The sequence below is a fragment of the Arvicola amphibius genome, chromosome 3, assembly GCF_903992535.2.
Source record: "Arvicola amphibius chromosome 3, mArvAmp1.2, whole genome shotgun sequence".
In the NCBI taxonomy this organism is placed as follows: Eukaryota; Metazoa; Chordata; class Mammalia; order Rodentia; family Cricetidae; genus Arvicola; species Arvicola amphibius.
In genome coordinates this window covers 173,809,023-173,834,129 of record NC_052049.1, presented here as the reverse complement: position 1 = coordinate 173,834,129, position 25,107 = coordinate 173,809,023, and the positions used below count along the sequence as shown (strand labels likewise).

The following is a 25,107-nucleotide window of genomic DNA, read 5'->3' as shown; positions in this document are numbered from 1 at the left end:
TTAAAAAAATGGATTTGTTTTCTTATAAAAAGGTCAGAACACATGTAACAGAGAAAATCTCATTGGAGCAGTGGTCTCTCTCTGCAGGAGTGAAGCTGCTTCTCCACTTCTGGGCCTGTGCCCCCCAACTCCCTGTGGGCCACATCAGCTTGGCTATTGATTCCTGAACCACTCCATGCCACCTTGGAGGAATGGTTTATGTTTCAATTTCCCAGGACAAACAGGAAGATATAAAGTGTGGTCTGGGATGGAGGAGGGAGCAGCAGCAAGACCATGGCCCCATCTGGTGTCTCCAAGGTGTGACTTTCAGACCACACAAGATTCCTCAGAAAATACTGGGTCTTTAAGGACTGGGTCCTTAAGGAAAACACCCATGCAAAAAGCCACATTATCTTGTAACCCGTATGTGACCCCCCAAAAAAGGGGGTAGTGTGGGGTACATTTTAACATTAAGAAGAGGAAAGTTATTAGCTTGGAGACACTTCTTCCCAGGGAACAAAGGGGGCAAGTGCATCCACAGGTGGCTATCAGTCCCACTGGCTTGATTGCCTTAGCTTTAATGGAAACTCCAGTCTGTATAGAAAGAGCGGGTTTTATCACTGGATGGCAGCCAAATATATATCAACCAGGTGAGGGACTAGGAAAGGGAACTCTGTGGCTTGGCATACATTGTTGGGGTCAGCTTGAATTTCCAAAGCAGTTCCGAGGTTCCAAGGGGAAGTGGACCCTCTGAAGAGTTTGATTCTTGCAATGGGCTGCTTTTTAGGAGGGCTGAGTGTAGACCTGGATCGCCACACAGGGCTCTAGTGTGGGGTGGGGGGTGGGGTGTCTCACAGGTCCACCTATTCATTCTGCAACCTCTAGGTACTCCTGTTGACATCTGCTAGAGGGAGCCTGGTAAGAAACAAACCAGTATTTCCAATAAACAGCTTTAGGTTGGCGTTTGGGTACAGACCTCAGAGCCAGGCTGTAGGTAAGTGTTTTCCACCAAGGGGCACTGAGATAGGGGTATGCCTTGTGGACACCAGGACTGAAGGGGCTCAGTCTGAGGTGCTGTCTGGCCCTGCCTAACCTCTTGAGAGTGCCAGTGATTGAGAACCTCTAACTTGGTATTCCCCACCCTGCTTGAACTGCAGCATGAAATTTATATATCTCTGCAGGTGAATTAGTCCCTGGTGAGCCAGGGGACTTTTCCAATAATTTAACCAGATTTGCTTCCTTTGAGTTCTGACCTAGTACAGTCATCAAAGTTTCTCTCAGCCTTTACCCAGGCACACAGACAACATCAGCATGGCATTATGAGTTCCCCATGGAGCACACTGGTACCTTTGCCCCCTCATCAGGCTACATTTCTGAGTCAGACAAACGTAAGCTTGTGTGTATGTGCTTGTGGGTGACAATGCTGCCCCTCTCACACCTCCCAAGCTGGAGGCCTGAGCTTCTGAGGCTCAGAAATTGCCTTCACTTCTCTGGCTTCGGTTTCTCACCTGTATAATGGGAACTAGAGCCTTTCAGGGCTGTGGGGACATGGACAGAATGGGTCTAGACGGAGGGTAAAGCATGGACTCATTTTGGACACACAACCCCAGGTCCTGGGTTTCCCTTTCCTTTGTCTCTGATGATTGTTCCCTTTCTATTCCTCAGCTCACTTGACCTTCTAACCTTGGCTTGATCTGACTTCTGCAACTCATGTCAATGGACTGTCCTGCTCTTTGGTTGAGAGTTGCTTATTATTCCCAGCATTTTGGCCTGATCTTTAACCTGGTGCTGCCACAGCAGGGACCAAGCACCCAGACGAGTGTCCTCATCCAAGCCTACCGAGCTGTACCACCCCTTATGATGGTCATCCCAATGATGACATCTCGTTTTCCTGATCAGACCCTTCCAGAGTCCTCAACACCAACTTCAGCCTCCAGACCCAAAGTGTCTGGCATGAAGTCATCCATCTGGGTCTCTACTGGCCTATGTCACCATGTTGGTTCCTATATCTCTGCCAGTGTTTTCTGGGTACTCTGATCATGCTTCCTTCCTGTTGCATTTTTCTTTAAATTAATTAATGTGTAGTCTCTGAGATAGGGTTTACTATGTAGCCTGGCTAGCTGAAAGTCATCGTATTAACTAGGCAATCTTTCTGCCTCTGCCTCTGAGTACTGAGATTACAGGCAGGTCTGTGGCACCAGACTCAGCTCCTGTTGCCATAGCACCTCCCCCCAAACAAGCTTTCTCTGTGTAGCTCTGGCTATCCCAAAACTTGATCGGTAGGCCAGGTTGGCCTCGAACTCAGAGACCCACCTGCCTCTGCCTCTGAGTGCTGGGATTAAAGGTGTGCACCACCACACCCGGCTTCTGGTTGCCATTTTTAATAGGGCTGTCCTAACCTTGTCACTCTCCCTCCGTGCTGACTTTGAACGCTGTCCTCTACACTCAGGTTGCAAACCCTTGTTTTTGTTGTTCCCTGAGTCTGGATTGCCCCTTATCTTTCCCCTCGTCCTTTGAAATTGGTGTTTACCAATGTGCTTCAGGAAGCTTGGTTCTCTGCTAGGCTAGGATCCAGAATCCTTTGGGGCTCCCATACTGTGTCTGGGCAGGGACTTGATTCATGGATCTGTGCAGTCTCAGTATTGGACACAGGCCCAGATTAACCAAAAGCACTACGTGATCTCAGGTGGTCAATGAGGCCAGAGGTGGATCGGGGTTCCCTAAGGGGCTGTTGACTCAGAGGCTCTGTGTTTCTCTGGAACAAAGATGGCAGAGAAGGGGAGATGTGGGCAGGATGAGGCTGACTCTAAGCTCAAGTGTCACCTGGCACCCACGCAGAGAGGATTACTGGCATTGTCTTTCTAGGATCTCAACCCCTCTCTAGACATGACAGTGTCACCTGCCAGCCCCATCTTGCTGCTGTCGAGTCAGGGATGAAACAGGAAGGAAAGCCACTGGGGTCTGTTGACTATGAAGCTGAGTATGTGTGGTCACACATACCTCATCAGCTCAGGAGCCGAGTCCCTGGGGAGAAGCGACACCCTCGCCCTGGACCAGTATGTTCTCCTGGCAGGCCCCCAGCCTCCATATCTACTCAGATGTCTCTAACATTCACTGTGGCTCACAAAACTGGGCTGTGCCTGAGAGCTCATTGGCTGGATTGAGGGTGAAAGGTGGTGGCTCCCGAGGGAAGGCATCAATGTGACTCTGTGTCCTCCTTGACATTAAATGTTTACCGAGCACCTTCCGTAAGCTTGGCCTTTGCTAGGCATGTGCAGGCCAGTGAGCATGGCTCTTCTGTTGTGTGGCACATCACCAATAAGGTTTCCATTATATTCCCAACCACAATTCAGTTTCACTGACCTGAACACAGAACTTGCCCGAGGACTCTTACAGTAAAAACTGCTTTGGTTTGAAAATTCACTGGCAAAATGTAGGGTGTTAGGAAGACCCTCTGCTATAGAAAGTATTCCCATCAGGAAGCTGGGCCTGGACCACCAACCCCAACGAAAGCCCAAGCCCCTCACCCAGCCACCATGCTCTCGTCTCACGATGTTATTTTTATACTTTTCCCTAAAACATAGCCTGAGCAGGCCCTTCTCAACTCTATTAACATTAGAAATCTAATCAGTAATCAGGCAGCTCATAATTTTCTGATTAGCTCTGATTAGGCCCAACCTCGGGAGAGGGAGTGGGACAGTGAGGAGGGAGGCGGGGCTGGACAGGCATCGGGAGGTGCCTAAGGGGGCACTGGCTGGGCTGAGGGTGAAGGGAAGAGGGCTACCTGTTACGGGGAAGAGGCACAGAGTGAGGTTGGTTGGTAGATGCTGGGTCAGAGGGACTGAGGGCTCAGAGAGCGAGCGAAGGTTAGGCCCAAACTTTCAGTACCCTGGATAGAGACAGAAGCGTGGCAGGTGGACAACAGGGTCAGGCTTGGATAAGGACCTGGTTTCCAATGCACCTAAATCCTTCTGAGTTCATCATCCAAGCAGATCCCAGGCAGAGTCTTGAGTGGCAGTGACTATGAGTGTCAGAGGGCTGCGACATGTGATATGGACCTGGGCCACTTTCCTGAGCACACCACCGAGAGGGCCTGGCTGGATGATCATCACTTTTAATGTGAAGGCCATGAAGTTGGGGCCTATTGGCTCCACAGCATATTGGAGGAGCCAAGGTCTGGAAGGACTGCCAGCTGTCATGTCACTTAGGGACAGAACCTGGGTATATACTGAGGCATACTAGGCCAGGGCCAGTTTTCTCTAGCTCTGGCCTCTGCCACCTTTCTTTGCCTCATGCTGAGACAAACACAGAGTATTGACCAACGCAATCCCTCTGGGCCTGGCCTTGTGGGACCTATCCCTGACTGACCATGAAGCCCTTCAATTCATTGCATTTCCCCACAACCCCAGACTCTTTGGAATCACATACTGGACCCCTGTTTAGGTTAGGGTCAAGGCGGCCCTGCACTGGCTGGCCCTGTGGTCTGGGATCGCCGCCTCTTGTAGACTGTAACCATACAGGTGACCTGGTAAAACACACGAGCCTATTGGAAGAGATTGTACAGCTAATGCCATGCAAATTGGCACAAAGGCAATCAGTCTGACTCTAAAAGCTGCCCCACCGGCCGCAGGCTGGCTCATTGTCTTTTCCGTCAATTTGCATCTCATTACCCACAAGGCTCTGCTCACTGGAGGTTAAAAGAAAAAGGGAACCAAGCAAGCCCTACCGTGTTCTGCCTCCATCTAGAGCACAGTTGGCCAGTGGGTCAAGTTGCTCAGGACTGACCCAAGAGGTGTTCTCCACAAGGAGCCCCTGCTACCTCTCCAATGTTATTGCCATCCTACCATCCCTCCGGTCATCAACCACAGTGGCTTTCCATTCCTACACCAACATCACCATGTTCAGCCAACATTACCCCTGTGACTGCCACAACCATTTCTCCCATCATCCTTTTGGTACCCTCCCCATCAGCACCACAAGCATCTTCATCGCGAATTTCACCCGTCTACCACCATGATCGTCCATCACCATCATCTCCATTACCACCTTTACTGCCAATATCACCTCCATCACTGCCACCACTACACTGTGGCTGCCTTTGCTATCACTTCTGGTCTCCTGGTGACCAGCACCACTGCTACTGACCCCGCTGCTGCTTCCTGCGCTATCGCCCATGCAACTCTGAAAACAGTGTAATAAATACAGTCATGCTTTCCTCTTCCCTGTTCTTCATGCAGAGGGTTAGGGCCCCTGTGAATACATGACCCAGTGACCAGAGACCTCATCTTCAACTCAGGTCGGGTGATCGAATGGCGCTTAGTCTACACCCCTGGTTCCAGCAGAGCCTGGAACTCTAATAAGAGAACACCAGGATGATCACCTGTGGCCTGGATGGCTGATGTGGCTGAGTCTGGATTACCTCACCTCTTAAAATGGGGTTCCTATAAGTTGGATGAGAGACTGAGGGAGGCACTGAGGAGACAGGCTAAACACCCCCAGGAGACTCCATGCGGGAGGATGTGATTAGTCTCAGCTAAGATGGCTTTGGAAAGGGGGCAGTAGACGCAACCCGAGGCACAAGGTCAGAACGAGGGGAGAAGGAAAGTGGTTCCAAGTGGGAGCCTCTGCGAGACAAGGATGTGGAGAATGCATGGTCTTCTCTGGGGGGCAGGGCAGGTGAGGTTGGGCAGCTTAGCGAGACCTCTGCTCTCCCCTAGCCTCTCTCTCTCCATCCAAGGGCTTATGCCCAGGGTGCTGGGCGCTGACTAGCATGGTCAAGCCTCTTCCACAGAGCTCTTCATTTCTCCTCATGTCACCCAATCCGTCCTCTCAGCCCTATGAACTCCAGTCAGTATGTTCATTCTACAGACAAGGGTTCCAGGGTTCAGAGAGTGTGAGTCACTTGCCCAAGACTACACAGTGGTGCCATGGCAGAGTTCAAACCAGAATATGCCATTAGCCACACCAGTGCTGGCCTCTGACCTCCCTAACCCCTGGCAACAAGACTAAGAGATGAAGCTGGACCAAGGTGAACTTGGGGCTCCCCACAGAGGTCATCCAGAAGAGTGGGAATTGAAGCCATGAATTTCCACCCAGGATACGGCTGTGAGTGGATTCCTGAGACTGCCCACTAGCTTTGGTGGCAGCAGCATGGGTACTACCCTGGACATAAGGCTGGACACCAGCTGGTCCAGAGGTCATGCTGGGAGCCTTGGCAGAAGTGACAAGCAGACAAAGGCCTGGAGGTGGAAAGCAGGGTGGGCGCAGCCCGGTTGCCAGGTGGAAACGCCCAGCGTAAAAGCCGCTCTGAACAGTGGCTGCGTCCCGCTGCTGCAATCAGCCTCGACACTTGGTTATTATGAGGAGTAAAGGCGGCCGGCGGGACAGCTGGAGCCGTGGCGACAACATTTAAGGCGTTTGTCAGAGCTGTGGGACACGGACTGCCAGGCGCTAATGGCTTCTGTGTGCTGTTGCCAAGTGAGAGGAGGGCGGGCAGGCGGAGGCGGCCTTGCTCCTGCCTGGGCCTCGTGCCTACCTCATGCTGCGTGGCCGCTCCATGACAGGTAGGGCCCACCTGGGCCTTACAGATGCCTAGCAACGGCCACATAGCCGTGGTACCAGCTGGAGAGGGTGGGGCCGTAGCTATGCAGTGCATGCCTGTCGATTTCGGGCATTTTTGCCGTCTCCACCTCCAATCAGGCCTCAGCTTCCCTACCCATTGGGACGAGGGACTAGGAGTCTGTTCTCCATTATGCCGTGCCCAAGGAAGGGACTCCTAAGTCCCAGCTGGCTGAGCTTCTGTCTCCTCAGCCCTTTGGGTTGGACTTTGTGAGAGATTCTGCAGAAGGACCCACAATGCACTCACATCCACCCTAACTGAGCAATTTCAGCTTTAGGAGCCTCAGTTTCCCTCCCTGTGAAATGGGAAAATAGAACCATCCATTTTTGACCGTGTTGACAAGAAAACACAGAGGAAGCTGGGCGAAGTGTCACATGCCTATAATCCCAGAACTTGAGGTTCACAGTGAGGGATCTGTGGGTCTGGGAGTCCTGCATCTGGAAGAACAGCTGTTGGACCGGCACCAACACTGGGTGCTGCTACAGGTTACACCTCTGAGCACATGCTGAGCCCCGGCTGCTCACCAGTCACATAAAGCAGATCTATCCTTGTCCCATTGTACAGACAAAACTGAGCCTTAAGAGAATTCAGCTTTTGGGGCTGAGGAGATGGCTCAGCCGTTAAGAGCACTGGCTACTCTTCCAGGGGACCTGGATTCAATTCCCAGCACCCACAAGGTAGCTCACAACCGTCTGTGACTCCAGTTCCAGGGAACCCAATCAATACCCATGGTGAAATACCAATGCACATTTTTTAAGAAGTACTCAGTTTTCAGTCATAGCTCATGTGGGCAGAGTAGGGGTTGACCCAGGGGCTGTGCTGGTGTGTCCCGCACCCCCTCTCACTGATTAACTTAAGAGATACTCTGAAGGTCTCTGAGGAAGACCTTCAGCTGGCTAGTAATCAGGAATATGCATAGGGAATCACCATGAATCTGGGAACAGACCCAGGGGACGGGGGAGATCTTCGTGGGCCCGAGCTCTTTCCCAGGACACAGATCAAAGCTAGAGGTGGCAAGAGGGTCCTTAAGGCCTCGCATAATGGTGCATGCTTTTAATCCCAGTATTTGGGAGGTGGAGGCAGGCGGAGCTCCAAGAATTCAAGGCCAGCCTGGTCTACAAAGAGAGTTCCAGGACAGCCACAGCTACATAGTAAGACCTTGCCTTAAAAACAAACAAAAAACAAAATAGAGGCCCTCTAAAGAAGGGACATGAAGCTAATTTTGGAAACCAGGAGACCTACCTACCGGTGCTCTCTCCCTCTGGTACTGTTGATGGGCACAGCTTGGAACCCGCATGGCACAGGGGACTGGGACTGGGGGTGCACTGTTATAGTTTAGTTGTTGATGTGATGGTCACTGACATTTGAAAGAAGCTGCAGTGGCTCTGTCTTTTTACATTTTTATTTTATGTGTCTTCTGCTTATCACATGGGTATAGTGCCCACTGGTGTGAGAAGAGAGTCTTAGATTTCCCGAAACTGGAGTTACAGTTGTTGGTAGTCATGAGGCTGGGGACTGTACCCAGGTCCTCTAGAAGGCAACAAATGCTCTTAACCTCTGAGCCTTCTCTCCAGCCCCCAGTGGCTCTGTCTTGATAGAGATCATGGCCTGAAAGGGCCTAAGGCTCAAGGTCAGTCCCCTCCCCACTAGAGGACCATGTGGAGTTAAGGGCTGGCTGGGGCAGCCAAGGCCATCCCTGCACATCTGGAAAGGGCTTTCAGAGAATGCTGTCAGCGCCCTCATCCCACTTCCGAAAAGGAGAAACTCAGGCAAGGGTGAGTAGCCAGGCTTACTTGGAACACGGCCATTCCCAGGGTCTGCTTCACTTCTTTGAACCCACAGAACTAGGAGCTCTCCATATCAACCCAACCTCAGCCCTCTAAAGTTATTAAAATGTATTGAGGGAGGGCTCCAGGCAACTTCATTCGGTGCCCAGTGCTCTGCTAGGCTCTACCAGCCTACTCCTAGGATAGCATCTGTCCCAGCACTCTGGGGCCCTATGTTGCTACCGCACTGTCAAGGCCATCGCCACAGAAAGCAGGATGTCTGTGACTATGGTCTCTCGCTCTCCATTGATGTTTACAAGGGAATGTTGGGTTTGTGGCTAGTTGGAAGTCAGTGGGGGGCTCCATTCTGACTTTGTGACCATGAGCTTTGCCATCCTGGGGGTGGTGGGTTTTGAGTTAAAGAGAGAGTGTGTGCATGTGAACATATGTGAATGTGTGCAGACATGTGAGTATGGGAGAACATACATGCATATGCATATGCCCACATGGTATCTGGGTCTTAACATTTGGCCAAACACTTACCTTTGTGTCTTTGACTGTTTCTGACATGCTGGTAGATGGGGCTTTCTCCTGGGGATGGAGGTGAAGGAGTCACTGAGCCCTGGCTCCTAGACACTCAGGTCTCAGGCCTTGCCACTGAGGCCTGGCCGAGTGGATTGTCCTGGCTTGGGCCGGCTTGGTTCCCACCCAGAGGTCCCCTCCTCCAAGGTGACCTCAATCTGTCCACTGCTTTTCCTCCCTCCTGGCCTTCGTCCTAGCCTCTGATCATTCTGTTTTCTGTTATCTCGTCACAGCAAACATCACAATGCAGAACAAATGAAAAGGTGACCCTGAGGGCTTCTCTTCTTTCTTCTACCAACTAACATTATTTGTGGTGCGCAGTGGGTGCTAGAGACACAGGAAGGGTGAGTGGGATTTGTCCCCAACCTTGCAGAACTCACAGTACAGGGGAGGGGCCTCCACTTGTCTCAATACCACCTCTTAACCCAGCCAGGCATAGTACAGCCAACACCAGGCTAGACCAAAGAAACCTAGTGTGCTAACCTCAGGTGCCTCTGGAATTCTCACATATGATCTTCTTAGCCACAGGTTGGGCGGGTGGCAAGGAAAGAGCCATTTGTTCATTTCTCAGAAAAAAGAAGATCCAGACAATGCACAGCGCTCAAAGTCCACAGAGTTGGCAGGAGAAGGGTCTCTGCTGAACCCAGGCCTACAACTCCATAGCCTGTGATGGTTACACCAGGGTGAGCAGCATTCATGACGGCCTGCAGCACCTGGTGGAGCCTGGGATCACACTGAAGCCAGGGTGCCAGCCCCTAACCCCTGCTCCAGATAAAGGTGGACAGAGCTGAGGACACCATCCTCTGAGTCCCAAATACCACCTGGGCAAGCTAGACTAGGTTCCCAGAAGAACTGACCTGAATGCCTTATCTCCTCTGGTTAAAATACAAAACGCTGGATCTCTTCCTTAGCTTTCAGGGGGCCCAGAGTAACCTGTCTACTCAGCTAGGCCAGGTGCCCGATCCTGGTCCCAGCTTCTTATCTTATCCCTTTTGCCCTGTCTCTATTATTCATATTGTATACAAAAAACCGTTCTGCATGTTGCCAAATGAACTGAGGAATAAACCCAATTAAACTGTCTTTCCTCCAGCAGCCAGGCAGGAGAGGCTGCTTGGTGAAGCTGGACTGACTGTGGGGCCCTGTGCCGAGCCACCACCTCTACCTAGACCGGCAGGCCAGCATCTGGCAGGCACAGCCATCTCCCTGGAAAACGAGATGCTTCTTATTGAGATAACGAATCGCTTCATTTAGATCCAAATTAACCTCCCCCAATTACCCCATTCTCTACCACATTTCACCAGATCGAAACCCCTTCTGCTTGCACAGTGCCCAGCCCTCTCCAAGGCCAGGTCATGCGCATCCCAAAGCCACTGTAGCTCAACAGCCTCAGCCAGGCCAGCAGGCGCCCCCCCCCCCCACTGCAATGGGTCACGTTTTCTTTTCTTCCTTTCTTTTTTTGGGGTGGGGGTGGAAAGCTTGATGCAGCTGCTGCTCTAAGGAGTGGGAATTTTTATTTTATTTTTTTAGCTCGTTCTTTGAAATAAGGATGCAATATGGGATCAATTTTTGATGACAGTGAAGTAAAAGGGGAAAATAGTAGCAATTTTCTCTTCTGAACATGCCCTATTTAATGGAAGGATGTCAAGGTGGAGTTTTATATGGAGGAGAGACCGTGTGTTCCCAGGGACTCACGGTCAATCAGAGATGCTGGGCACGATTTCAGCTTGAGGGTGGCTGGGAACCCCTCCCCATTCTCTAGTGTCTCCCACTTGGGGGTTACCAGGGGCACAGACGTGGGGCAGGGAAAGGCTGAGCTTTTGTTCCCCCCTTACCTGGCTCCACAAAGGACCCTTCTTGCTTTGTGCTTCGCTGGTCTCTGCATCAGGATTCAGGAGCTGAGACCCCAGGGGATCTTGTGTTAATTAGGGTTATAAAATCCTGCCCAGCTGCTGTCGCCTTTATGGTAAACCCAGGAAGCAGAGCTTTAGTTGGCCTGAGCTTTAGGGCATGGGGTGGGAAGCGGGTAAGGAGAGGGAGGGGCCCGGGTTGAATCCCTGGCTGGCAGGACTGGGATAGTCAGCACACCCAGCCTATTGTCTGGAGCCTTAGGACGGGGAGGTGGGACAAGGAAGGGGCTGTTCACGGAAGATACTGAGGGGAAATGCCACGCCTCCATGCCACCAGTGTCAGAGATAATTCAGCGGATTCAAACTTGGGCTGCGTGCAATCACAGTGAGGTTCAGGCCAGGGCAGAATAGACCAGAGGTCAGGGTTTCTACCTCAAAACCCACCCCCTACCTAACTCAATTTACCCCAGAGCCCACTGAAATCTGGGGTGCTCACCAGCATCTGAATGGCACCACGGAGGGCCAGCGGTCTAGACGCCTATGGGCATACGTCTTTCAAGTCCTCTTCCCTTTGCAGTTGGGGGCAGAAACAAGGGAGAAGCAGTATACTGCAAAGGCCCATGCAACACAAACACAGTCACCAGATACACAAAGCCACTCCAGGCTGCGTGACCTGAAACAGGGCTTAGGCATATGGGATTCCCACAGACCTGCACAGAGCTGCAGTTCCAAAGACACGTACTTCATAAACACACCTCAGCCAAGGTGAAGCCCTTCCAGAGGACAACTGTGCTGACACACAAATAGAAACATGTTGGGTCCTTTCCATTTTTCTCCTCCCACTCCCTGGACTTGCCACCCATGGACCCACTAAACACAAGCAATTCGTATCCCAAATGTCATGGTCTAGAGTCTTTGCCATAAGGTCAAAGCAGTGCTGGCACCAAAGGCCTTGCTGCGTCCTCCAGAGTACCCACCACAAGAACAGAAACCAAGGGGTGGGCAGGGCAGGCCTTAATCCACAATGTCGGCAGATTTAAGGAGGGTGTGTAGCAGCTTCTGGCCTCAGCACCTGCCCCAGACGCTGCCACCCAAAGCTACGCCTGCCACCTCCTTTTCTTCCTTGGCTGTGGCCGGGCCTCTGAAATAATTAGCAATTCTGCTCAACAAAACGCAGGCCCGATGGGATAATAAACTCCAACATCTGTCAGAAGAGCGAGCTCCTATGGAATTGCCAAGAGAAACATTTTTCTCCTCATTCAATTCACATTTAAATCGAAAACAACCCCTGCAAGTCTGCGCCAGGCCTGCGGCGAGGGGCTCCGGGAGCCCACAAGCTGTTCCTGGGCCTGCAAAGAGGCTCGGACGAGTGGCGATCACTCACTCAAATTAACAAATCATTTTATTTAGAAATGAAGAGAATTTGTAAGTGACGGATGGCTGCAGGGCCACTGAGGAGGAGGGAAAGCCAGCCATTGGTCTGCTTACCACACAAGGTAGGCAGCTCTATGTACACCTAGCAGAAAGGTCTTCCAGGGAACGCAGGGCTTAGGAGCCAGTACTCTCCATTTCACAGCTGCCTGGTGAGGTAGACAAGCTAGGAATCATGCTGCCATTCTAAGGGGATACACAGAGGGCCAGTAAATGCCCTGGGTCCCTAGTTGTACTTGATGGCTTGAAAAGGACACAGGCATCAACCATTCTAATGATGCCTAGCCAGGGCTGGCTGTACCCCAAAAGGAGCCTCCAATGCCTGCAATTCAACCTTTCCTAAGACTCTGCCATCCTAGAGCCACAGCTTACCTGGATAGGAAGCAGGTACTGCCTGGGCTCCTCAGGGCTGGACCATGGGCACAGGCACACAGCAAGTGCTCAGCAGGTCTTCAACAGTAACCCTTGCCTTCCCCAAGAGGATGTAGGATTCCGGGGCCTGACCTCAACTCAGAGTCTGAGCCGTCTGTCATCTCTCCCTGCCCTACCTCTTTCTCCACAATACCTTCTGTGTGCCCCTCCCTACCTTTCTCGTTTGCTTATTTTCTTTTTTGAGTTTATATTTGTGTGTCAGGGGTAGGCATGAAGGCAAGCCAATCTTTCTCAATCCTTTCTTTACCTTGCTTTTTTGGGACAAGGTCTCTTATTGAACCCCGAGCTGACCAATTGGCTAGACCGATTGGTTATCAAGCTCCAATGATCCTCCTGTCGCCACCTTCCTAACGCTGGGATTACAGGTATGTGCTACCATGCTTGGCCTTTTACAGGGGTGCCAGGGACCTGAACTTAGGTTCTCACACTTGCACAGCAAGCATCTGACCAATCGACCCATCGCCTCATCTCCTGTTCATTTATTTATTGATAAATAAATAGCCAGGGCTATCCTCAAATTCACTATATAGCCAAGGATGACCCCGAACTTCTAATTGTCCTGCTTCTACCTTTCAAGTTCTGGTACTGCAGGCATTTCCTGCCATGCTTGGTTTCTGCCTTCTCTAAGTGGCCCACAGGTTTCTTTTACTCTCTATTCCTGTGGCGATATCTCCCTTAGCACTCATTCCTAGTTTAGCTGGGTGGTCTCAGGGTCTATTAAGCAGGGACATGCAGGGTTTCTCAGGAGGGATGGCCAGGACAGTCTAGAGGCTGTGTGTGTGTGTGTGTGTGTGTGTGTGTGTGTGCATTTGTGTGAATCTAGCTCCATAGGGCTGCACCTCCATTACAGTTCCTTCCCTGGGGCCTCCTGGCGATATCTATTGCCACTGCTTCAGGCTGGAGGAGGAAGGGGAGGTGGAGGGAAGAGATCACCTACAGGCAAGCAATCCTTTGGTAATGCCTCTGTTCTTCTTGTGGCTGGGGCCTGCCTGGCTTGAATTCTGAGTTTCTACGCATGCAGGAGTTTACATGGGGATGGCCTCTGCCTTGAGGGTGGAGAAATATAACCCACTGGGAGCATCTCAGGGTAATACATGGATATCCCTGGGTAAATCTGTGAGTTTATGGCACCTTGTGGAGGTGTGGAGAAATACTAGGGATATGGGTGATGGAGACTCAATTCTATTTCCTGTGATAGGGAGAGCTTTTGATGGAGAGTTATCTATACCAAAATTTTCTAGAAATGCAGCCCAGGAACTGCTTAGGGTTCAGCAAACACAAACATGGTTTGACCCAACGAAGAACGTTCTAACACTTCTAATTGTGAAGCAGGGAGCTGGAGACGCAGTGGCATCGTTCTCCAGGGTCGGCACAGACTGACAGGTCAGCTGGAAGAAAGAGTTGAACTTGCCCCCTCCAGTTTTATAATTATAGATTCTGATTTGGTTCCCCGATGTCAAGGACCTGTATCTCCAGCATCCCTGGGGCCTTGATCTTGTGAGCCAAGATCTGACAATGTGCCCCTGAGTCTGAGCTGGGAATTTGACATGTGATGCTTCAGTGACCTAAGCGGTGACCTTGAGACCCATGATACCAGCCCTGGGCTGTAACTTGCTTGGTAGGTACTTCTTTAGCTTGCAACCCATGGATTCACATATGACCTTGAGGCCACCACAACTAACAGCACCCTCACAGAGAAGGAGGAGGCCCTTTACTCAGGGAAGTCCTGGCCTGTTTAATGGGCACATGCGGTGTCCCTGAGTGACTATGCAGGATGTGGTGGTCCACACACAAGGCCCCCAAAGCTCCACTTTGAACATGACATTCAGATCCTTAGAAATTATTCCCCTGGCAGAGTTGGGAAGCCACACATGGGGGTATCCTCTTTGGGGCTAGGGCCTGGTTCCCAGAATCCACCACCGAGACCTAGACAGGCCTGACCTGCACTCGTTGGCTTCGCCTATCCTGCCTTCTAAGAGGAAAATCACAGGGAAGTAAACCTTGAAGGGAGAAAGGAGAATGTTTTTAATTAAAAGTTTAAGAGAATTCACATCCCGAGGGAATCACAGCAAGAAAAGGCGGGGAGACAAGGGGCGGGGGAGCGGAAAAGTAGGCCATGCCAGCTAAGGCTCTGAGCCCAGTTCTTCCAGTTGCCTGGTGCACTGCACAGCAGCAGCCAGCTGGGTCCTGTGCAATGCAGCCTCAGTTCTCCATCGGGGGATGGGGATGCAGGGCTCAGCACTGGTGGCCAGCTTGGGACCGTCCTGAATAAAAGCTTAAAGCTGGGCATGAAAGCACACGTTAACATTACTAACACTCAGGAGACTGACATGGAATTGCTTCAGTTGGAGGCCAGTCTGGGCTACCTAGTAAGATCCTGTTTTAAAGCAGTATCAACACAAAAATCAACTAATCAGCTTAAACTAGGGACTGCTCCCTCTGCCTAGCCCCAGCCATTTCTGATCCCAGGAAGATGAGGCTTGAGGCTTGGTCGGGAGCTGTCATGCCTAGCCAAGGCCTAGGGACATGCAACCCATTGTAAAGTTCTGCATGTATTTTGTCCCTAGCTGATGGCTCCAAGGAGCCCCTGCCTGAGGGCTCATCCATCACCTCTGCCTTCCCCTCCAGTTTGGCTACTATACACTTGTCTATCACAAGCTGGGCTGTGGGCGGGAACAACACCATGTATTTTATTAGTGTGAGTCCTGCAATTGGGCAGTGCCCGGGGGTGAATAACATGGTGGATACTCTTGGGGAGGGACCGGGTGAGGCCTGGGCAGTCCTTTTCTCCTGGCACAGGAAGGGTTCTGACATCTTCAGGCCTAACCCACTGATTTTCTTCTACTTACCAGGCTGGGCTGGGATGTACTGGGGGGGTCATTCCTTCTGGGGTCCTGTGTGGGGGAAACGGGGCCAAAGCTAACCTATGAGATGTCCCTACCCTCAGAGGTCTCTCTCTACCCCTTCCACCCTTTACTGGGAGAGGAAAAAGTGAAAGGGACACTATGACAGATGCAATAGTTTGCAAAATGAACTAATTACACGGTAGTCACACAGGGAGATGAGATTAGCAGAGGAATATTTGATAAAAGGAAGCCGGGGTGTGCACATGAGTGGCAGGGAAAGGCCAGGGTTATCTGGAGACATGGAACTTGGTACTCCTGCTGAGTCTAAGAGAACAGGGGCAGTGGTCCCCTGAATTAGTGAATTACTCACAAATCTAGGTTGTCACTACTGTCCATAGACTATGGCTTACCCCTTGGCCCCAACTCTTCTAAGTGGCTGGGTCCCTGGAGTCTATCTAAAAGCTGGCTAGAAGCAGGTCCCCAGCTCTGGGAGCCAGGGCTTTGAGCTGTAAGTGCAGTAGATCTGCCGGCCCTGCTAAATTGCAGGCGGGAGAGCGTGTATCCACTTCGAAGTTACCCAAGACCCTGTGATTTGACAGAGTCCATGCTTTTACCACCCTTGCCTGGAAGCTTCCTACTGTTACAGTCCACACGCTACGGGCTTGTGGCAAGTCACCATGCGAAGAAGGTGGGTAAGAGAAAGGCAGCAAGTGCTGCCCACTTCCTGACAATTCCTTTGGATTCTCGGGGGTTGGGTTTCACTCTGCAGCCCACTCCCATCCAGAGAAGGGAATATATGGTGGGAGGAGACAGGAGCTCACGCATTTGGTCTGAGGATTCAGTCTGAAGATTCATGGAGACAGGATCTTGCCCGCTTTGGTCTGAGGACTTGGCAGATGTAAAAAGTCTCCTTAGTGGCTGGCTCCTTTACTGATCTGATCTTTCAGCATTTACCCCAATATCTGACTCCAGGTTTCTATTATTAAGACCAATCAGAATTTACGTTACATTCAGTACTCTGCACACTGACAGTTTTGTCTCGCTCAGAGGGAACCACCCAGTAAACCCACTGGGTGGATCTTAGCACCTGTCTCACAGGTAAGGCAGCTGAACAGAGAAAGGAACTCACTAGCCTCACAAAAGGCTCTGAGGATGACGTGGCAGTGTTGTGGCTGTGACCTTACCTGTCTCTACCCAGCTGCCTTGCCCTGCCCTGGAGGACACACAGGAGGAGGGGGCCTCGGGTTATGGGAGGTCAGAGGGACCCTGCACAAAGGGCTGGGGGACCCTGTACTTAGCCTCAAAGCCTTGAAGATTGCCTCTGCCTGAAAGACCTGGTTGTGTACAGGGGAACTTGCTTTCCTGGCTCCAGCTGTCTGTCTCATCGTACTTGGCATTTCTGTGGACAAATGCATGGGATGTGGGTGAGGAGATATCCAATAGTTCACCAACCCCGATCTTGCCAGGTAAGGGCTGAACCCCAGGTCCCTGGGCCGCTGGAGGATACGGCCTCATGTCTTCAGCCATCTCCATAGCAGGGCTCCAGCTGGTGTTGACACAGCAAACATGGGACAACTCCTATTCGCTGAGAAATAGAGTGGGCAAACACAGGGAGGCTGCAACAAAGGGCCAGCAACCGTGACTAGCCTCCCAAACACCAGTTTCAGGGCCTGGGCCAGAACACAGGAAGCACTGTGCAGCCTGAACACTGGGAGCCTTGGAGGTGCAATTCGGGAATGGGGTTCCTTGTCAAGTCCCCAAAGAGGGAGGGCTGACTGGGTGGGGCAGAAGGGCTGCTTCTGGTCCCTGAACTTCCATGTTCTCTCCATATTCCTCTGGTACTCTCCTTTCCCTAGCTAAGTTGTCCTCTTCCCAGGCCCCCCAGGCTTAGTCCTAAGTTCCATACTTTGTGCCATGGATCATAACACTGTCCCCTTCAGCAGACTGTACTCCCTTAGGTCTATGCACACTGTCCCTGTCCCTGATGACACAGTACAGTGCCTGCACGTGACAGGCAAGTACTTGGTACTCACTATCAGAAGCTGAAGCAGGGTACCTGAAGCTCCCAGAATCCTGTGACTTGATAACCAATCACCTGGCCTCCTCACTACCCCTGTGTGGTATCTACCACCCCGAGAGCAGTGACACCAACTGTCACCAGGGAGCTGCTGTCTATTGCTCAGCTTGAAGCTCAGAAAACTGGGTGAGAGTCTGCTCCTAGAGCATGCTTTGAGATGTGCACTAAGCATCCCAGAGATCAGGCAGTGAGTTGTCTCTAGCGTCACCTCTGCCACATTGCCTTTTCCCTGCAGTGGGAACGGAGGCACAGGCTGCACTTCCTGCTCATGCTCCTTACTAGGCTGGTGTTGGACTAGACATTGCTGAGATAGCACTTCTTTTCCGCTCTTGACAATTCCTCCTGTCTCCTAAGACTCGGTTTAAATTGCCACCTCCTCCAGGCCGTCATCTTAGACTTCTCAGTTCCATGGTGGCTAATTTGCATACCGACACCCCATGTCTCCTTGAAATCTGGGACCCAGAGGGTCAGGATCAGCCTGGCTGGCACACTGCTACCCTCCCCAACCCTCACACACAAGGATTTCAGAACAGAGGGCCACATGCTATTAAAACTCAATTAAATTTCTCACTTCTATGATCCTAAATTAGTCTGGTTTGTCCCTGTGGCACCTGTAGGTTTTTTCCCTCTGCCTCCTAAGATCTCCATTTTCCAGCGAGAACTCCCTACCCCCACCGGTCCCAGAAGAGAGTAAGTAGAGGGGATTCTCCCCCTGAGTTTAGGCCTTGTCTAGGAGTGGAGTTCAGTGTTCCTCTGTGGGCTCAGGGATTATTTCCTCCATCTAGCTGGCCCTGCCTCTGAGTCAGGGCAATGTTGCTTCCTGGCCTAGTACATTCAAGCCGTCAAACCCTTCCCTCTAACCTTCTGCCACCGGGAGAACTCATCTACAGTGTGTATTTCATCTCCTAGCCCTTAGGGATGTTGCACCCCAACCATCAACCCCTCCCTTTGATTGGCAGATGCTGGGGAATGGCAGTGGCTCTTCCAGACCCTTTTTTCTGGAGATCCCAGACGAAGACCCTATTGTACAATGGCAACTTGAGACCAGAGGCCAGCTCCAAACAGACGTGGTGACATTCTGGAGGCCCAGTAGGTCTGAGTCAGCTGGGCAGGTAAAGATGAAGGATTGATGAGACCCTGGGACCCCTTGGCTATGCCCCAGCCATACTATACCTGCACAGTCCCCCTAATGACCCAGGAAGACCAGCTCTTGGGCCCACCAGCACAGCCTAGTCCTCCAGAGGATCTCGGGATCTCCGGACCATCCAACAGGGATGAAAGTAGGAGAGAAGGGCTCCATACTCATGTCCACAGGGAAGTGGGAACAGTGTCTTTCTCTTGCTCACACTGGCTGACTCCAAAGACAAGGATGCTTGGGTGTGTGGAGAGTGGTCATCAGTTTCTACACACATTCAGGCCACCTCCTCTGAGAACCCTTCCCTGAACTCCATCCTTCTATGGCGACTTAAGAGAAACCTCATGGCTACCTGGGCTCCGCCATTCCTGCCCCACCCTTCTTTCTGATCACACACGTGAACGGTGTTCGATAGATGTCCATTCACTAATCCAATGCATCTTCGTCCCCAGGGGCCCCCAGCAGGCTCCTCTGGGTGGCACCTTGCCAGGAAGCAGCACTGTTTGGGTGAGGGGGAGAATAATCAGCTGTAAACGCCGCAATCAGGGAGAAAAAGCTGCTCAGGCCCTTGGCGCCCACGCGTGCGCCTAATTGGCTCCACGTGTCTCAGTTCTTTTCAAGAGCGGGAAAGTGGAAGGGTCAAGATCTCTTAATGTTCCTAATGGAAGGGAGGCAGAAGCCACTGCTAGCCCCACATAAACACCTTTTAATTGCTCAGAGAAGGGTGGGCGGAGGCAACGGGTGCTACAGACTCCCTTGTCTGTCAGCCCGCCATTACTGTGCCTGTTCTGAGCTTCCCGGAACTGGAGTCCGACCCCCGAAGCTGAGCTCCCGCTGAATCCAGAGCCACAACTCAGCATCTGTTCCGCAAATGCTTACAAAGCTCCTGCTGCAGGCCGGGCCTTGGCAGATGACTCATGGCCTGGATTGCTCAGGACCAACCTATTTGTTGAACGCTCATCAATGAATGCACCACCGTACCCAGCTGAACTGGCCTCAAGCTGCCTCCGGACCCAACTATTCCCCTTGCTGCCTCTTCCGGGCAGCCTTTCCTCTTGCCCCTTTGGAAGAAAGGATTTTTTTCTCTTGCTCGGGCTGCCCTGTTCCATCTGTACATCTCTCAGGTCCCCAGTGCCCCGCTGCCTGTGGGGCTTCTATTCATTACTGTCACATCGCTTATACCACCTGACCAGGAAATGCTAGGCCGTGTGTGGAGACACACTGTGAGAGTGGGGTGCTACTGGCATCTAGTGGGAAGAGAGAGGGCAGGGTGCTACCAAACATGCCCCAGTGCTCGGAGCCGGCGCCTCAAAGGCTGATCCAGTTCAAAGTGCCCTCGGGGTTGAAGCTTTGGAAAGGAAGCAGCAGTTGAACTGGGGGGAACCCTCTTTTCCTAACAGAGTAGCCTGCCCTCAAGCCCCCAGCCTTACCTCCAGTCCCTTTGAACACCCACTCAGAGCTCCATTCCTGAACAGACCCAGCCACACTGCCAACATGCGTCAGCTAATTGGGTTAAGTGGCCATTAGCAGCAAAAGCAGGGCGACCGCGCTCAGAAGGGTTTTTAATTTTACTCTTTAAATGACACTAATTCCCCAGAGGACACTGGTGGTGGGGGTGCTGCCCACTGGAACCCCTAGATCCGAGGCTAGGGCTGCACTTCCTCCTGCCCACCCATGGGAGTCTTGTGGGGGCCTGTGGGAGGGACACTCATCGTCTATGAAAGAAAGTGAGGGACCAGGGATTTATCCAAGGTCACTAGGTCATCACAGACCATGATCCTGTCAGAGGAAGCCAACGCCTCATCTTTCTTTTCCCCAGGCCTGTTCTACTGTAGACAGCTAATGCTACATGGTTGTATGGTGGCACATTTGAAGGCGCTGTCAGTTTGTATGGCCTGAGTTTCTAGATTCTGGAGTCTCAGCCAGGCCTTGCCACTGCCCCCAGCTTGTCTGAGTTGGAAGGCAAAAGGACTTCCTGGAGCAGGCTGCCAGTATCCACACTGACGTTCTCAGCAGTCTGCTTTGGCCTCGGTGCCATGTCATGAGTGCCGTGGCCCTGGCATTCCCATTCTCTGCCAGTTAGTTCACTAAGCTGTCATGCCCTTAGACTTGCCTATGAGCTTATCTCTTACTTTACCCACGGCCTCTTCTCTAAGCCACATGGCAAAGTTGCCAGGGATGGGCAGCAAGCAACACAGCCTTCAAGGACACTGTCCTTTGTGAATGACAGTTCCTGGGGGTGTGAAACTGGAGGTGCTGGGCAGGAAGGGTGCTCAGGTCCTTAGTTTAGTCTGTGCTGCTAAGATGTGGCCCCTTGATGTTGACGGGTGGTTTTGAACTCTTGAACTCAAGCAATCCTCTTCCCTTGGCCTCCTGAGTAACTGGCACACAGGCACAGAGAAGGATGTTAGGGCCTGAGATGGAATGGTCTTGGTATGTGAAGGTGGGAACACGCCCGTTCTTCCCTGCACCTTTTGCAGCAGCACAGGGATTATCACACGGTTGGCCATGAGTGAACACAGGTGACAACACTGAGTAGGGATCATAACAATGACCTTTCTGAGAAGGAGGCGGTGTGCAGAGGCCTCCGTTGAGAGGACGTGGACATAACAATTGTGCTTCAGATCTACCTGAGTCCTCATGATGCCCACAGGACTCGGGCACCTTCTTGCTCTTTCTGGAGCTCAAGGCCCTAAAAAGCCCTGGCTGAAAGGCCTTGTCTCCCTGGGTGGTTGAAGTTTCTGGTGCCCTCTACATGCCCAAAGCAGAGAAACTAGCATGGTTTCTGAACCTGGGAACACTGCTTGCTTGTGTTTGCAAGGCCCTGAGCTGGCCTCTTCTGACTCTTGACTTTGTTCAAGAAACATCTGATGGATGCTGATTGGACAATATAGTGACCCTGTGTCCTGCAGGTCTCTGCTCCCTCTTTGCAAGCCCCAAATTAAGATTCAAGACCAGATCAAGGGTTTTAAATTGGATTACTGGACGGGGTCCAGGGAGGGAGGAGCAATGAAATGGGGGGTGGGAGTCAAGCCCCCCAGGCTCCTCCCCTCATTTGCAAGCAGGCTGCACACAAATGTGGGAAAGTAGAAAAGGAGCAGAACTTGATTAAAAGCAAACTTAAAACAATGAAGTTCAAAGCTTACTTTGAACAATTAGAACTAATGGTAGTCATGTCTTGGGGGGATGTAGGGTGAGCCTGAAATCAGACTGTAACAGAAGGAGGTGCTGGGATGGCAAGAGCTGTAGCCTTAGAGCAAGCCTCAGGACTGTGGGGGCCATGGACCTGGATCCGGGTCAGGAAGACCTGTGATCAAGTTCTGGCTCTCTTGTGTCCTGTCCTGACACCTCCAAGCCTCAGTGTCCCCTTCTATAAGAGGAAGGGGCAAAGACTTCCTTTTGGGGTTTCTATAAGAATGACTCGTGATCCACTGACCACATGGTGAGTGCCTTTTCCCATCATTCCTCCATTGAAAGTCATTCTGTATTTGGCTCTGACTGTATCAGGGAACAGGCTGGTGCTGTCAACTCTGTGGGAAGGAGGCAGATATCTGTCCTGTCTCTCAGGCAGGGATGAGTATGTGAGGTACAGGATGAGAGTTAAACAGGACTCCAAGCCTGTGGCTATGCCCCAACCCCCTTTGCTATTAGGGTTGGTTGTTCTTGTAGTATTGGGCTAAGGGGGATAGGGAATCAAGACTATGGTTTCTGAGGAGGATGGCGGGGCCTGGGTTCTGGGAAGCTGGCAGGGCCATCCTTCACCATATTTAGCCTCTACCAAGGAAAACCCGTTCTGAAGTCTGTGCGTGACTCCCCCTAAGACCTGAACATGACCTTTCCCACACATACCTGATGTCAACACTAATTTGGGCTGGCAAGCCAGGTATGGGTAATATGTGTTTGTAATCCCAGCTCAGGAGGCATGGGTAAAAAGACTGGGAGTGTGAGACTAGTCTGGGCCCTAAGGGTCTGGGATGAGGGAGGAGCAAGGAGACAGAGAACAAGACACAAAGGGACACGTTTGGGAGGGGCAGTGGACAGGTGCAGTGTGCTAGCTGGGCAGGTGAGCACATGGTATAATCCTGGTAGGCAGAGGCATCTGACCCCTACAGCTGGTACCTGGCTTTGCTCCTTCAGTGGCAGCCCGTCTTCCAATTGACTTCCCTTATCTGTGACCAGGAGAACCCCCAAATCAGGCGAGACTAGGCTCTCTAGGTACAGCTCTGGGTTTGCTGGGTTCCTAATAGTTGGGCAGTCCTTAGAACCCATTTTTCCTCCAATCAGAAGGCCATCCCCACTCTCTTGCATGTACCTATGTGACACAAAGCAGGGTCCTGTAAGGGATACTGGGGTCCAGCTACTGGAAAAAGGGGACTCATTCTTTATTGGGGTCTAGATATGGAGGATCTAGGCTAGCTCTCTTGACTTGACCGTGGCCATAGTTGTGGATAGATGCACTAATTTTTTAAAAAATATTTATTTATTATGTGTACAGCATTCCTTCCATGTGTGCCCGCAAGCCAGAAGGGGGCGCCAGGACTCATTACAGATGGCTGTGAGCCACCATGTGGTTGCTGGGAATTGAACTCAGGACCTCTGGAAGAGCAGTCAGTGCTCTTAACCACTGAGCCATCTCTCCAGCCCCCGGATGCACTAATTTTTAGAAAAATTGCTTGAGATTTAATTGACATAGCAAATTCAGTCACATTAAACATGCATTTCAGGGGTTCTTAGTATAATTAGAGTCGTGCAACTACTGCCATAATCTAAATTTAGAATATTTTCATCACTATCAAAAAGAAACCTTGATTTCAACCAGCCCTATCTTCTCTCCACTAGCCCTTGGCAACCAGTAAGCTAGCTTCCCATGTCTGTGAATTTGCCTTTACCGACATTTCATAGAAATAGGATCACACACGTGGCCCTTGTCACTGGCTTCTTTCACTTGGCACGATGAGTTTCAGCTCATCCATGTTGTAGGGCATACCAAGATTTCTTCCTTGTTGTTATCTTCTACATAGTCTGGGGGGCAACTACAATGATGCCACTGATCTAGGGTCAGAATGGATGCTTCTTGCCCACTTAGGAATGACTCCTTAGCTCCTGAGGGCCCCTTTCACCTGCTGTCCTTGGAGTGAGTAGGTGTCTGGCTGCTTTGTCAGGCTAGCCTGGCTGGTCTTACTACTAGCTGCTAGAGTACACTAGAGTATTAATGAGGGGGGGGGCTGAGACCTGGAGCAGGCAGAGAAATATTTAGATCTGGACAGAGCCGGGACTCCAGCCTTCCCCACCTGTGGCTGCCTCTATGCCATCCCCTCCCCACCAGCTCCTGCAGCCCACCTAAGAGCATACTCTACCACCCACAGACAGACCAGGGGACTGGTAGGAATGAGAAAGCTCCAAGGCCCTGCAGGAGGGAGAGGCAGGACTGCCTAGGTTTGCCGGGTCACCACACATGAAGCCAAACCCAATTACAACTGCCATGGCTGCCCAGTCCTGTAGCTGTTTCTCCTTCAGAAATTCCAGGATCCAAGCGCCCTGTGACAACGAGGGTCGGGACACTGCCTTGAGTCAAGGCCACCCCACCTTCCCTTAATGTCCTCATGCTCCCGACACACTGGCCTACCTTCAGGGCCTGCACCTTCCTGTCTAGCAGGCTCTCGATGTCCCCTGCCACCTTCTCCACCAATTTCTGGGGTTCATTCTCTTGTACTTCGAACAGGTTCCGATTGTCCTTGTAGATCTAGAAGGAAGCAGACGTTAAGGGTGAGGCCAGAGCGGTCCATAAGTCCCATGCCACGGCCTCACATACTGTGGCTGCAAACACAGCTCAGTTCGTCCTTGTTCCTGTAGGACCTGGCTTTGGCCCTCACAAGCAGAGTCCAGGACCTTCATGATCTCAGGGAAGGGGAACACAGGGCTGGAGTTCTATAGCTTGCATCTGGGATGAAGGTCCAGTGTGGGCTAGTTGGTGGCCAGTGTTGGGGGTTCATGGGTCCAAGTCTGCCTTGTCTGGGCCTCAGGGATCCCTTTTCAGGGGCTATGAGTTGTCTCGACTGTTAGTTCAAAGTGCCTATAGGCAGCATAGGGGGAGGGGTAGGCTGGAAGAGAAGCAGAAGGCAGGTTATGTGGTGAGAGAGATGGAGCTAAAAAGCATACATCATAAACCACATCCCGACATGAAGATGTTCGCACACCCACACACATACATATATGTGCATAGCCACGAATGAATCTCTTACATGTGCAGATGCATAGCTACTCCTCCATGTAGCCTCAGGCAATGTGCTCCTTTTACGGATGCTGCCCTAGGCCATTTCCAGAAACTATGGAGGGCTCTGCTATTCAAGGCACAGAGTATTGAGGGAGACCAGGTAGGAAGAATTACTCTGC

At 51.6% G+C, this 25,107-nt stretch overlaps 1 protein-coding gene across 6 annotated transcripts in view; it reads right to left on the bottom strand.

The window, feature by feature from the left end:
- The window catches only part of Cacna2d2 (calcium voltage-gated channel auxiliary subunit alpha2delta 2), a 126,966-nt gene that overhangs the window by 39,052 nt on the left and 62,807 nt on the right, over positions 1-25,107 (bottom strand). For all 6 annotated transcript variants that reach the window (XM_038321920.1, XM_038321923.1, XM_038321925.1 and 3 more), the window contains exon 3: positions 24,341-24,457. In XM_038321920.1, coding sequence (XP_038177848.1) covers positions 24,341-24,457 — 117 coding nt within the window. The remainder of the gene's footprint in view (positions 1-24,340; positions 24,458-25,107) is intronic.